This window comes from Lepidothrix coronata, unplaced genomic scaffold (assembly GCF_001604755.1).
Source record: "Lepidothrix coronata isolate B3197 unplaced genomic scaffold, Lepidothrix_coronata-1.0 Scaffold267, whole genome shotgun sequence".
NCBI lineage: Eukaryota > Metazoa > Chordata > Aves > Passeriformes > Pipridae > Lepidothrix > Lepidothrix coronata.
The window spans coordinates 1,653,278-1,666,011 of NW_016690447.1; the positions used below are offsets into that span (position 1 = coordinate 1,653,278).

The 12,734-nt window shown below is 42.7% G+C and overlaps 1 protein-coding gene and 1 long non-coding RNA gene across 2 annotated transcripts in view; both read left to right on the plus strand.

Moving 5' to 3' along the window:
• The window catches only part of LOC108507720 (myosin-1B-like), a 19,317-nt gene extending 17,692 nt beyond the window's left edge, over nucleotides 1–1,625 (plus strand). The window contains exons 25-28 of the mRNA XM_017835938.1: nucleotides 4–93; nucleotides 182–286; nucleotides 527–622; nucleotides 1,126–1,625. Of these exons, the coding sequence (XP_017691427.1) occupies nucleotides 4–93; nucleotides 182–286; nucleotides 527–622; nucleotides 1,126–1,278 (444 nt within the window). The 3' untranslated portion in view covers nucleotides 1,279–1,625. The remainder of the gene's footprint in view (nucleotides 1–3; nucleotides 94–181; nucleotides 287–526; nucleotides 623–1,125) is intronic.
• Nucleotides 1,626–3,331: 1,706 nt separating this feature from the next.
• On the plus strand, nucleotides 3,332–6,217 carry LOC108507732. The gene is made up of 4 exons (XR_001878247.1): nucleotides 3,332–3,494; nucleotides 4,398–4,776; nucleotides 5,851–5,999; nucleotides 6,110–6,217. It is a non-coding gene; the product is annotated as an uncharacterized LOC108507732 (long non-coding RNA).
• Nucleotides 6,218–12,734: the final 6,517 nt, after the last annotated feature.

The following is a 12,734-nucleotide window of genomic DNA, read 5'->3' on the forward strand; positions in this document are numbered from 1 at the left end:
CAGACGGTGAAGGACCTGCAGCTTCGTCTGGAAGAGGCCGAGCAGTTGGCCCTGAAGGGAGGCAAGAAGCAAATCCAGAAGCTGGAGGCCAGGGTGAGCAGGGCTGTGTTGGTGCATGAGTGACCTCGTCTCTTGGGGAGACACCCCCAGGGAAGCTGCAGGGACGGGCTTCTCATTGCAGGTGCGGGAGCTGGAAGGGGAGGTTGATGCTGAGCAGAAGCGCAGCGCTGAAGCCGTGAAGGGTGTGCGCAAGTACGAGAGGAGGGTGAAGGAACTCACCTATCAGGTAAGGCTGGAGGCTTCTTTGCATTGCCTTCCTGGTAGAACAGTGTCTCAAAACGTTGGAACATTGCCTTCCAGAGGGATTTCTTTCTATACCTCAGACAATGACGGAGTTAACTGGATTTTGACACCTGTCCTTCTGGACTGCAGTGTTCCATAAACTATATTATTCCCTCTGTTTCACATTTATGAAATTGAGAGAATGATGTAAACAAGGTTTTCTGTTACTTGCCATTCTCTGTAGTCTGAGGAAGACCGGAAGAATGTTCTCAGGCTGCAGGATCTGGTGGACAAGCTGCAAATGAAGGTGAAAGCCTACAAGAGGCAGGCTGAGGAGGCTGTAAGTACCAATTTGAGCAAACTAGACTTCCTTCTTGTCAAATTCTGTGTTGATATTTTCTTCTGTTCATCTTTTTGAAACCTTGACTGCTTTCATGCAACATGATGACGTTTTGACACAACACGGAATGTGAGAGTAAGACTTTCTGGGTTTGGGAAGAACTATCCTTCTCCAATTCTGTTTTGCTCTATGCCTCATTTCCCACTCTGTTTCTTCCTTCACACCCTACTCTGGGCTTCAGAGGCAGCTGCCAGTCTGCCTATTGAGGACTCTGACATGAACTCTGCCTAGACCATGCTGTGTGTAATGTGGCCATGGCCTTTTTGACATTGCAATATTCTTTTCTCTTCCGACATACTTAACACCCTGAACAGCTTCTTGTCTTGGTTGTGAACTTGCTCTTCTAGTTCAGCTGTGGCATTTGAATTTTTCTTTGCCCAGTTTTCAGATATTAAATGTCCACATGCTGTCTGTTGTTTTCACAACTCCCTTTCCCCACACAGGAGGAGCTCTCCAATGTCAACCTCTCCAAGTTCCGCAAGATCCAACACGAGCTGGAGGAAGCCGAAGAACGGGCTGACATTGCAGAGTCACAGGTCAACAAGCTCCGAGTGAAGAGCCGGGAGTTTCATAAGAAGGTAGCAGAGGAGGAATGAGGTTCCCAAAGCTAAAAAGTGACCTGAGGCATGCATAAAATGTAAACCTCTGTGTTGCTTTCTTCTGTAATTATCATTTATGTGTAGGTAATAAATACAGTAGAGACCTTTGCGTATGAACAGTGCATGCTTTATTTATTCTAGCATTCATTACATTTAAAAGTATGTCAAAGAGCATTACATTTTTACATCTGCATTTTAAAAGTACATGAAAAATAGTAACAACTATATAGATTTATTATTCCTCTTGCAATGAGAAGTATGCACTTCTTTGATGGACTAAGACTACATTCTTCCAAGTTATTTTGATCAACACTTTCGGAAAAAAAAAAAAAAAAGGAAAAATATTCCTGAAGCATTTAACATACACACACACACACATACACACATATATATATTAAAATATGTGTGTATATATATATCTCATTTTTATTAATTGAAAAACTTATTTGGTTAGGTTTAATGGTATGGGAAACTCAAATTTCACTCCAAGCATTGACAAGCAGTCCAACCAATGTGGTGAGGCAGAGGCATGAAGAGATATCCTCACTCACTTTCTCTGAAGTTATTTTGTTTCATGCATAGCACAAATCATACACATTCACATGTGGGATAAGTAATGAGAATCCACAGTTAAAAGACTATGGAGGAAAAAATAGGTAAGGCTGCAGATTCTGTTTATAATTTGAATCAAGCCCTCCCTTGCCTTTCTAGGCTCACCCCTTCCACTCTGTCCACAGCCTGACTCTTCTGCCTGTTTATTGCCATTTTCAACATACTGGGCCTGTTCATTTTCCTAAGAACAGCCTAGAATATAATATTTGCATTAAGCTAAACTAGACATTCAACAATTACATGTTGATTGAAAATGTAACATAAAGTAAAGTACAGCCCTGGTTAGGTAAGGTCCCTAACTACTGATCACGGTTTGGAACACATTCAGTGTGTCTAAGTGCCTGGTAAATTAGAAGTGAAGCTGAATAGGGACTCCTATTACTGATAAATTTGTTTTTGCCAAGACACAGTGTGAGACTGACTTGGTTGGTATTTTTGGCATATGGTCAAGCTTTAGCAGCTACCTCAAACTTGCTGTTTATTTAAAGCATGTGCTAAACATCTTTGACCATCCCACCAGAATTGTCAATCCGTAGCTGACCTTCATGTGTCCCTTTTGGATATCTTTTCTAATCCTTCAAGTGCCGTAAAACCACTGCTTTAAAATGCTAAGCGTTAATAAAACATGTAAATAATATTTGAGCAGCAGAAGACAGCTGAAGTTAGGAAGGGACACTACTCCACCCATTTTAGAAACCACAGTTCAGGATCCACCATAGCTGAGCATCTCTGAGGCTTTTGGTGCTCCCTTGAAACCTTTGGGTTATTTGTATGAGCAGCACCCATCTTCCCTGTGACTGATAACACTAAACACAACCCCACCTCATGGCCCATCTCAGGATGTGTCACTGTACTACCATGTGCCCTGCTATTCCAAGGGCTCATCAGAGACCTCCAGGAACACATCACAGTTTTTGGTATCAATCACATTTCAGAAAGGGGGCAGGGTAAACAAGGGAACTGAACTGAGCTGAGCAGAGAAAGCCTCTTTTCTGCTCTTATAGTACATTTCATCTCCCCTGCCATCCAAGGGTTTCGTGCTGAGCCAGAAACCCTGTGGGGACAGATCTCGGCTGGAGTTGGGGCACCACAACACTCCTGCCTACCACACAGGCCATAATCCAGAGGGAAATGCACCTGGAGCCAGCTTCAGGAGCTGCAGTAACCAAAGGGACCCTCTGCCGACAAGGCAGAAGAGGCAGAACTTTGTTCTGCTAATACACTTACCCGTTTGGCTGTGCATCATGACATAGATCATTTTTATTTCCCCATGTAGCTGCTCACCTACATCCAGCTTCTCCACCGCAAAAGCAGCGGATGGGAGGGGAGCAGAGGGAGCCGAGAGGGAGCAGAGGTGGCCGGGAAGGCGCGGAGAGGGACCGAGAGGGGAGCGGAAGGGGCCGGGAGGGGAGCAGAGGACGCCGGGAGCGGTCGGGCAAAGCAGGAGGGACGGGAGGCTCCCTGAGTGCCCGCGCCAGCCCTCCCGTGCAGCGGTGGGCACCCCTGGCCGGCGCCCCAGGGCAGGGGCCCTGGCGGGGGCAGTGCAAGAAGGCACGCGAGTGAATGCCAGCCGTGAGCTGGTTTTAAAAGCTCCTTCGATGGTCCGTCCCTCTCTCTGGGAATTTCAAAGTTCCCTTTCTCTTTTCCTTATTTTTCAGCCTCGGTCACCCCCTGCTTTGCCTCGACACCTTCCTGAGCTCTGGCCGGGTCGCCTCACCCGTGGCACAGCTGTTGCAGGCCGGGGCGGGCTGAGGGCCCGAGGCCCCGCCAGTGCCAGGGCTGCCCTGTGCCAGGGCTGTCCCTGTGCCAGGGTTGACCCTATGGCAAGGCTGTCCCTGTGCCAGGGCTTTCCCTGTGCCAGGGTTGACCCTATGACAGGGCTGTCCTTGTGGCTGTGCTGCACTGCTGACCACACTGCTGAGACCCACAGACGACCCCCTGCCCCCCGAGGTGCTCTGCTCAGACGTGGTGCTCATCCAGACTGTCTGCACCCTCTGTGTCAGGGCAGCACGAGGAGGGAGGGGAGCATGGGGTGAGCCTGGCAGAGGTGGTACATGGAGAACACTACTGGGGCATGATACTTGTTTAGTCCTTCCTTCTGCCAATGAGAAATGGCATTGCCTATGTAGCACTGTGATGGCAGATAGGAAAGTATCAGTGAATCAGTAGAGACCCAGACGACTTGTAGAATATACCTAAAATGTGAAATAATTTATTTTATTCTCTTTATACTTTTTTGCCCCTTTTTTTTCAGGAATGTATCATTAGTCTTTATGTCCTTTCAGTTTACAGTATTTTGTTTAATGAACATCCTCAGCAATCAGTTGCAATTGCTTTCTGGCTGGTGTTTATCAACAATTTATCATTGTTGACTTCTTGGAAAGCTGCATTGTTAGCCCAAACTGAAAACACTATAAAGTATGAACTATTTATAATACAGAGGAGAAAATTTTACTGGCATAATTTTTGCCATTTGTTCAATAAGCAAAGTTTTTCTATTTTAGGTGCCTTAAACATTTTCCTTTTGAAGAAGCCACCACCTTTCAACAGGTCTGAGAGCTGACTGAAGAGGCTGCTCAGGTTGCCACTTCTCTGCAGCTGCTCTAGAAGGATTTATAGGTTCCTCTGTGCTCAGACAACTGCTGCCTCCCCTTTCTCAAGCAGATGTGCACCAATTTTAGCTTCAGTAACTGTTGCCATTGTGGACACCCTCAGAATGACAGAAGAGGCAAAATCAATAGGAACTGGACACAGGGAGAGAGGAATTTCGGTGATGGATAGAAGCTCAGTACTAGGTTGGGGTTTGTTACATGTGTGGGTGCGATTCAACTCCAAATTCAAATACATACTTTTAGTCATCTTCATGCCCAAATGAATCTGTAGGTAAGTGAGCTGAATGTTTACGCTCCTGATAGACAATACTATTAGAATCAAGCACATGTTTCGGGTCACTCTAAGGTAGACAACCACATTAGGACAACTGGGTCATTCTCCAGTTTTTATTAACTTGAGCTCTGATGCCAGCAGGATCTACAACACCTGGATCCCAGGTAGGAACATATGCATATCGTGTGTGTGAAGGGCTGTTGATGATGGAAGACTTGAGCAAATAGGGAATGCATATATACAGCAGGAGGGCTATACTTGTGCAGGTCATAGGGAGGGAGCTGCACTGGATTTGGTAGACAAGAGGAAACCCTGAGAGAATATTATAGCTGGCAGAAAAAAAGCTAAAATGCCTTTTGTGAAAGACTAAAAAGTTGTGGCCACTTTCATTCTGCTTGATTGAAACAAAATTGTTATATTAAAGCAAAGGATTTCCTGACATTTTTGAGGAGAAAAATACTGCAGTTTTAAGAGCTATCACAATTTACCTAGTTTAATTTTCACTTTTTTCTTTTACTAGCAAAGGTAGTAAAATTAATTTTATACAAAACTTAATCCCCCAGATACACATGCACACATACACTCATTTTTTCTTGACCTTCAGGTTTTACATATATGCAGTTTGTCCAAGTTTGTCTAATTTAGAAAGTTACAGTTTCAATTTTTCTTTGTCAGCTACAAAGTTTTTTCCAAATTAAGAGAGCTTTCCTCTTAAAATGACAGAAAGGAAAAACAATATCAAAAATACATACAGATAGAAAAAAATGCTCACTTTGTATTCTGTTATATTGACTGGGACTATAAAGGCAAATAAAGAAAGGGAAAATATAAGTGAAAACAGATCAAGCAATATGTTACAGGTTGTGGAAGTTTTCAATTCCATGTAATTTTGAAAAATCCTTTGGAAAACTATTTTCTTTTGAGCCTTCAAACCTTTATGGGTTATTTTTTTTCTATTTGAAAAAATCTTACAAATCAAGGCTTTTAGGCAGCCATCAGCTTTATGTCAGTATTATATATGATTGTGGGAAAACCATGAGGTTTTCCTTGGTTTTTTTTTCTTCTTTGTAGCCAATTTTAATCCAGGTCAAAGACTGCATGCACCAGCAAAATGAGACAACATACGGAGTCATTGAAATACCTGAAACTCATACTGAATTCCAGTTCTCAGACAACATAACTGCATTAAACACATGAAAGAAATGCTGCTTTATACTCAGGTAAGGATTTAGTTGTCAGGGTTAAATCATAGGACTCAGTCTTACTCTTCAGTGGGAATCTACTCCAAATGTGAAGCCGAGATGTCTGTTAATCTTCTCCCCACCCCCAGGATTACAGTGCCATCACAGAGACACAGTCAGCTGAGAGAAGAGGAGGAAGGAATTTCCTCACTTTCTTATCCAGACCTCTGAGTAGGAGATGCTGAGAGAGGAGCACAACTGGTACTGTAGCTGGAGAGGCAAAACACTGTGGGACCAGATGAAGCTGCTGAGATGTGATTCACTTCAAACTTCTTTGTGGTAGGAACTGTAATTTGGAAGGTGAAGACCAGTACATAAAAAAAAAAAAAAAAAAAAAAAAAAAANAACCAGAAGAAAAACAAACAAAACCACAAACAAACAAACCCAACAAATCAAGATCTGTTGCATAGGGATGAAATTTTCTCAGTAAAGCAAAGGATTTCACTGCTCTCTTCACCACTGTGATCTTGTGAATATGGAAGATGTGTAACCCCTTCCTTAATCTGGGTGGGCAACGACCAAGGATCAGCACAGTACATTGGCTTTTTACACAAACTAGAATGGGGTTCAGCTCCCTCTAACAATAACTGCCTCTCTTTCAGACCAACATAGTACATGACTCTTTCTGTTCTAGAGAATGTAAATTTATTAAACCTTTCCCTCCATCTGGTACACTTATGCGGAAAAAGTAGTGCTGAATGACTACCCTATGTTGAGACAGCACCTATCTCTCCCTATTGCAATGGGATATAGGTCTTAAGTTCAATATAACGGTTCCATAGTCCCATTCATGTGATCTTTGAAACTCTTCAGCTCCAAAAATCACAATTGGATTTCTGTATCTTTCCTCTGGCACCTAACTCAGTGACTTCAGTCTTTGAAACTTTTATCTTTAACTCAAGGTAAACTTTTTCTGCTCTTTTATTGTTCCTTGTGTCCATGGTGACTTGCTGTTATTCCATTGGAATCAAACCCCTATTTACTTCCTCTGCCTTATTCACATATCCTTATCACTACTTTCAGACTCATTCTTCCCCCCTTCCCTTGCTTTGGCTTTGATCCATTTTACTCCTTAGTCATTCTTATCATCCTCTGATTCTCATTCCTGTGACTTCTGTTCCTTTTCAGATGCTTCCTCCTGCATTGGGATTTTCTTCCTCTAGCAATGACCCTGCCTCTCAGTAGGACCCCTTATGTTTTTCCACATTGAGGACTCTGAGCATTTGCAGCCTGTGCCTTCATGTCTCCATCCTTACAGGTTTCCTACTAGAACACACTGTCTCTTACTCTTCACTTTCTTTGCTTGAGTCAGCATCCGATGGATTACAGAACCAATGTAGCCCCTTTCATCTCTTTTAGCACACCCTCCCACTTCCCCCCCTTCTCAGGCTCTCTTGTCAAATTATTTATAGGACATTGATTCACAGACCTGCTATGTCTAATTATATCCATTCACTTCTAATATAAATGGCAATTTTGCTAGGAGTTAAGATTGCCAAAAATGTTTTGACCTAAGAAAGAAGAGGTGGTGGCTACATATGCAGATCAGATTCTATAAAAGTACTCTGGGATCAGTGTGTCGTGTCCTTCCTCAAAAACCTCTAAGGTAAGAGTTTCAGGGGCTTGGGACTGGGGAAGTGGGGGATGAAGGAAAACTGGCCCTACATTCCACAAGCACCAGTGCATTCCTATAGATGCTCACATTTATTCAGTGGGGGTCTGTCAGTGTCAGCTGGGATTTTCAATCTGGTTTCAAGGCATCCATATGTTTTCAGTCTATAAATGTTGTCTGGGGTGCTGCAGTAAGAAGGAAGTTACTAATTCTCTTTTTTAATACTGACCAGCTTCCAATCTACAGCCCATTCAGCTTGTCTCACAAAAGGTAAGATCTTGATTTATTCACTCTATAGGGGCAGGCAGAGTTGCTCTAAGGCAAGGATTCTATGCAGGTATGCTGGTAATCCCTGTATTCAATATGTTTATGTCTGCTGTATAAATACAGTACGAGAACTGAGCTGGATTGCTGATATCTTTATCACAAGATTCTTAAAGACAGTGATCTTAAAAGTACTGATCACTGCTGCATTGCCTACATTCTCCCCAAGAATCTCCAGTAGAGACCAGTTTCCTGGAGAAACTGTCCTAAGAAGAAATACCCCATCAGAAAGCAGTTTCCAATTACTTTGTGAGTTTTTTTGCATTTACCTCAAACATCAAGGGTAACTGGCACTGGATGTGAAGCAACAGGAAAAGACATACATATTTAAATAATGTTAATATTTTCTTTTTTCACATGGAAGCTGGAGGAACAGGGTTAGAATTTTGCATATCAAAACATCAAAGTGATTAAAGCAAGCATTTCATCCTGAGCTTCCTTATAGGCTTGTTTCTGCCTATGAATATATTGCATAATTGTGACATAATTATATAGGTAAATATTTGTAATCACAGGGAACTGAAGAAAGGATGATACCTACTGGGATACCTGGAAAAAGAGAGATGGGATAGCAACTAAATTCGAAGTTTTAAAGATTTACACCCAGGAAAATAAACTGCTCACAATTTATTTTTTACATTAATTTATATTAATTTTGTCAAATATTGTCACTAGAATATATCCCTCGAAATTATAAAATGCCAACAAGCAATCATGTGTAAGGAATATAACTAGCATGCTTTGAATAAGTGGAGGAGAGTTAGCATAGCACTGATTTCAGGAAAACTCAAAACAGTCAAAAGAAAATAGTTTAACTCTTTAAAAAGTCAATATACTCACAGATTGCATACATATATTATATGCTAACATAATGTATACTGACCTACTATATATATTATACTTTTTAATAATACCATAAGGACATATTGTGATAAAAGCTTACAGTGTCTATAAAATAACATAATGTACAATATGTATGCAATATACATAATATAAACTAATATACTACAATATATAATAACACGATATATTCTGACATAGTATATACTAATATCTGTAATATGGTAATGTTATTCATCTTAGGAATAGTTATATGATTCCTGTTAGGAATCTTGTAAAAAAATGGGAGTATTATAGGTATTATAGGCAATATTAAAATTGCAGTTGAAAAACTAGGACCATTTTTCAACTATGTGTAATTATTTTGTGAAATGGTCTCATTTGAGTTATAATACATTAATCAAGTGGAAAAACATGTAGTTAAAAACAAAGCCATGTCAGGAAATTGTACCATTCGTTTGAATTGATAGCACCTATTCATGTCGTGAAGTCTCTGCTGGCAGAGAAGGCAAAGCAATTTTTTTTACATGTAAGCAGGGGAACATTGAGTAGAATGAATTCTATAGTGTACAAAAATACTGTGATCATTGTTAAACTATTGTTTCTGTTAGGCTGGCCATACTGCAATAATGAGGTTACTAAATGGTAAAGGGTCCAGAAAAAAGTTTAAAAAATATTCTAAGTCCATAATATCCTTTCTGCAATCAAAGTGAAAATGTTTCTCAAGGAAAAGTTAACCGATCACTTGATTTTCACCTAGACATCTGCCATAGGTGAAAGTATTGATAAAGAAGTCAACGTTTTGATTTATTCAAAATCCAAATTGTAGGTGATGAACACACATAACATTAGACTAAAAAAACCCAAATCATTTGGACCAGAATCATAGAGTGGTTTGGGTTGAAGGGACCCTAAAGACCACCTAGTTCCAACCCTCTGCTGTGGGCAGGAACACCTTCCACTAGACGAGGTTACTCAGGGTCCCATCCAACCTGGCCTTGAACACTTCCAAGGATGGGGCAGGCACAGCTTCTTTGGGCAGCCTGTGCCAGGGCCTCACCAGCCTTCTTGTAAAGAAATTCTTCCTCATATCTAATCTAAATGCATCCTATTTCAGTTGGAAGCCATTCCCCCTTGTCCTGTCACTCAAGGCCCTTGGCCAAAGTCTCTCTCCAGCTCTCTTGGAGCCCCTTTAGGCACTGGAAGGGGCTCTAAGGTCTCCTTGGAGCCTTCTCGTCTCCAGACTGAACACCCCCAGCTCTCCCAGCCTGACTCCAGAGCAGAGGGGCTCCAGCTCTCAGAGCATCTCCCTGGCTTCCTCTGAACTCACTGCAGTAGGTCCATGTCCTTCTGATGTTGCGGACCCCAGAGCTGGAGGCAGAACTTCAGGTGGGGTGGAGCAGAGGGGCAGTCCCCCACTCCCCTGCTGCCCATGCTGTGGGATCAGCCCAGCACACCGTTGGTTTCTGGGTCCCACCACACATGGCTGGGGCATGTCAAGCCTCTCACCCATGAGCACCCCCAAGTCCTTCTCCCCAGGGGTGCTTCCATCTGGTCATCTCCGAGCCTAGTTTGATACCGGGGGTTTCCCTGACCCAGGTTCAGGACCTCGCTCTTGGCCTTGTTGAACTTCATGATGTTTGTACAGGCTCACCTGTCCAGCGTGTCAAAGTCCCTCTGGATGGCCTCTCTTCCCTCCAGCATGTTGACTGCTATAAACCTAAATTCCAGCTTCACAATTGTGTGAAAGTCAAGACAATACAGTCAAGACAATTATTAGGCAATAACAAACAGATACTAATTGGCCGGGTTTTTTTAAAGTAGTGAATGAACTCAAGCTTTTTTATTACGAAATAGAATAATCAGCTTTGTTTGCTGGATGTGTGAAATAACTGAAATATTTTACAACTTGAACTATTTTATCCAAAAGGAATGTCCTTAATAAGAAGTGCTAATAATACTTTCTCTGTACATATTCACTGTATTGTGCCTCTTACAGTGTTTTATTGTAAACAAATCACATTCTCTGAAAGGTGATAAACAAAAATTATATGAGAAGGCTTTCACAATTACAAAATTGGGAGTATCTATTGAGTGCAGGGTTTGGAACCTTGGGAAGGATCTCTTTATCCTGTTAATACAACAAATGACGGCTCTTGGCCCGGCCTGGCACGTGGGCGCGCAGCGCGGCCTGGCCCCAGGTGCGGAAAGGAGAGAGAGAAGGGGAGCTTCACCGGCGCGGACTGTGCCCTCATGGGAGATGAGAAGGGGAGCTTCAGAGCACACAGAGGAGAAGGACAACTCTAAACCCGGGCAGATGGAGCTCGCTTAGCCCTGTAAGGCCATCCATCTAAGAGAAGGTCACTCTAATTAAACCTATGTTCTGAGGACCTCGCTGCCACCGTCCAAGCTCGCTTGGCCCTGGCAGATGAACCTTAGGATTAAAGGGTGGGTTCAGTCCAGTGCATACTGCATCTCACCTAAAAATCCATTGCACAGGCTCGAAGGCCTTACCCGCATTTGCAAAGCCCTGTAGCGACATCTTCTACAAATGCAGTCACACAAAGATCAAAAAACAAAGGCATACATCTGCCTCCAAAGGTGTACCCAAATTAACTCTCGCATGCTGGAACATCAGAACCATGCTTGATTCGGCGGATAGCGGATGTCCTGAGCGTCGCTCTGCCCTAATTGTCCATGAACTGTCATGTCTCAACATTGGCATTGCTGCTCTTAGCGAAGTTCGCCTTCATGAGGAAGGCAGCCTCAGAGAACATGGTGCCGGTTACACACTCTTTTGGTCAGGTAAGACCAGAACCGAAAGGCATCTCTCAGGAGTTGGCTTCATGATCAAAAACTCTATTGTTCCTAAACTCGAAAATCTGCCAACAGGTCATTCTGACCAAATTATCTCCCTATGCCTTCCACTACACAACAAGCAACAAGTATATATGCCCCAACTCTCCAAGCTGATCCTGCTGAAAAAGATAAATTCTACACGAACCTGCGCCGCCTTACCCAGGAGGTTCCTGCAGATGATAAGATCATTATCCTTGGTGATTTCAACATCAGAGTAGGAAAGAATTTTGAAGCCTGGAAAGGAATATTAGGCAAGCATGGTGTTGGAAGCTGCAACGATAATGGTCGACTTCTGCTAGAATTCTGTGTGGAGCAACAGCTCACCATCACTAACACTATGTTTCAGCAGAAAAATAGTCTGAAGACAACCTGGATGCATCCTAGATCTAAGCATTGGCATCTCATTGATTATGTCTTGGTGCGACGGAGAGATGTCCACGATGTCCACCATACCTGTGTGATACCCAGTGCAGAATGCCAAACAGACCATCGGCTGGTGCACTACAAACTTCACCTCAATCTTAAATTCAAACCTAAAAGGGGCAGTATCCCAAGGAGGAGACTCCAAGTTAACAATCTCCAATCAGCCACAGTGAGAAACAAATTCCAGGCTAATCTTCAAACTAGGCTAAAAAACCATTCCATGGATTCTACAGATACCTCTCTTAAAACACTTTGGCACCATATTAAAAACAGCATCCTGCAGTCCTCTGAAAAATCCTTAGGGTTCTCCCTCAAGAAGAACAAGGACTGGTTTGATGAAAACAATCAAGAGATCCAGGATTTGTTGAGGAAGAAGAGAACTGCCCACAAGCACACCTTGCACTGCCATCGTGGCACATAAGAAAAGCAACCTTTCGCCTTGCATGCAGCAAGCTCCAACAGAAACAAATGGTGGATCAATCTTGCTGAAAAAACACAATTATGCGCAGATACGGGTGATCACAGAGGATTCTATGAAGCCCTGAAAACAGCATACGGGCCTACATACCAAGCCCAAAGTCCTCTACTCAACGCTGATGGTCAAACACTTCTGAGAGATAAAACCTCCATTCTGAATCCATGGTCTGAACACTTTC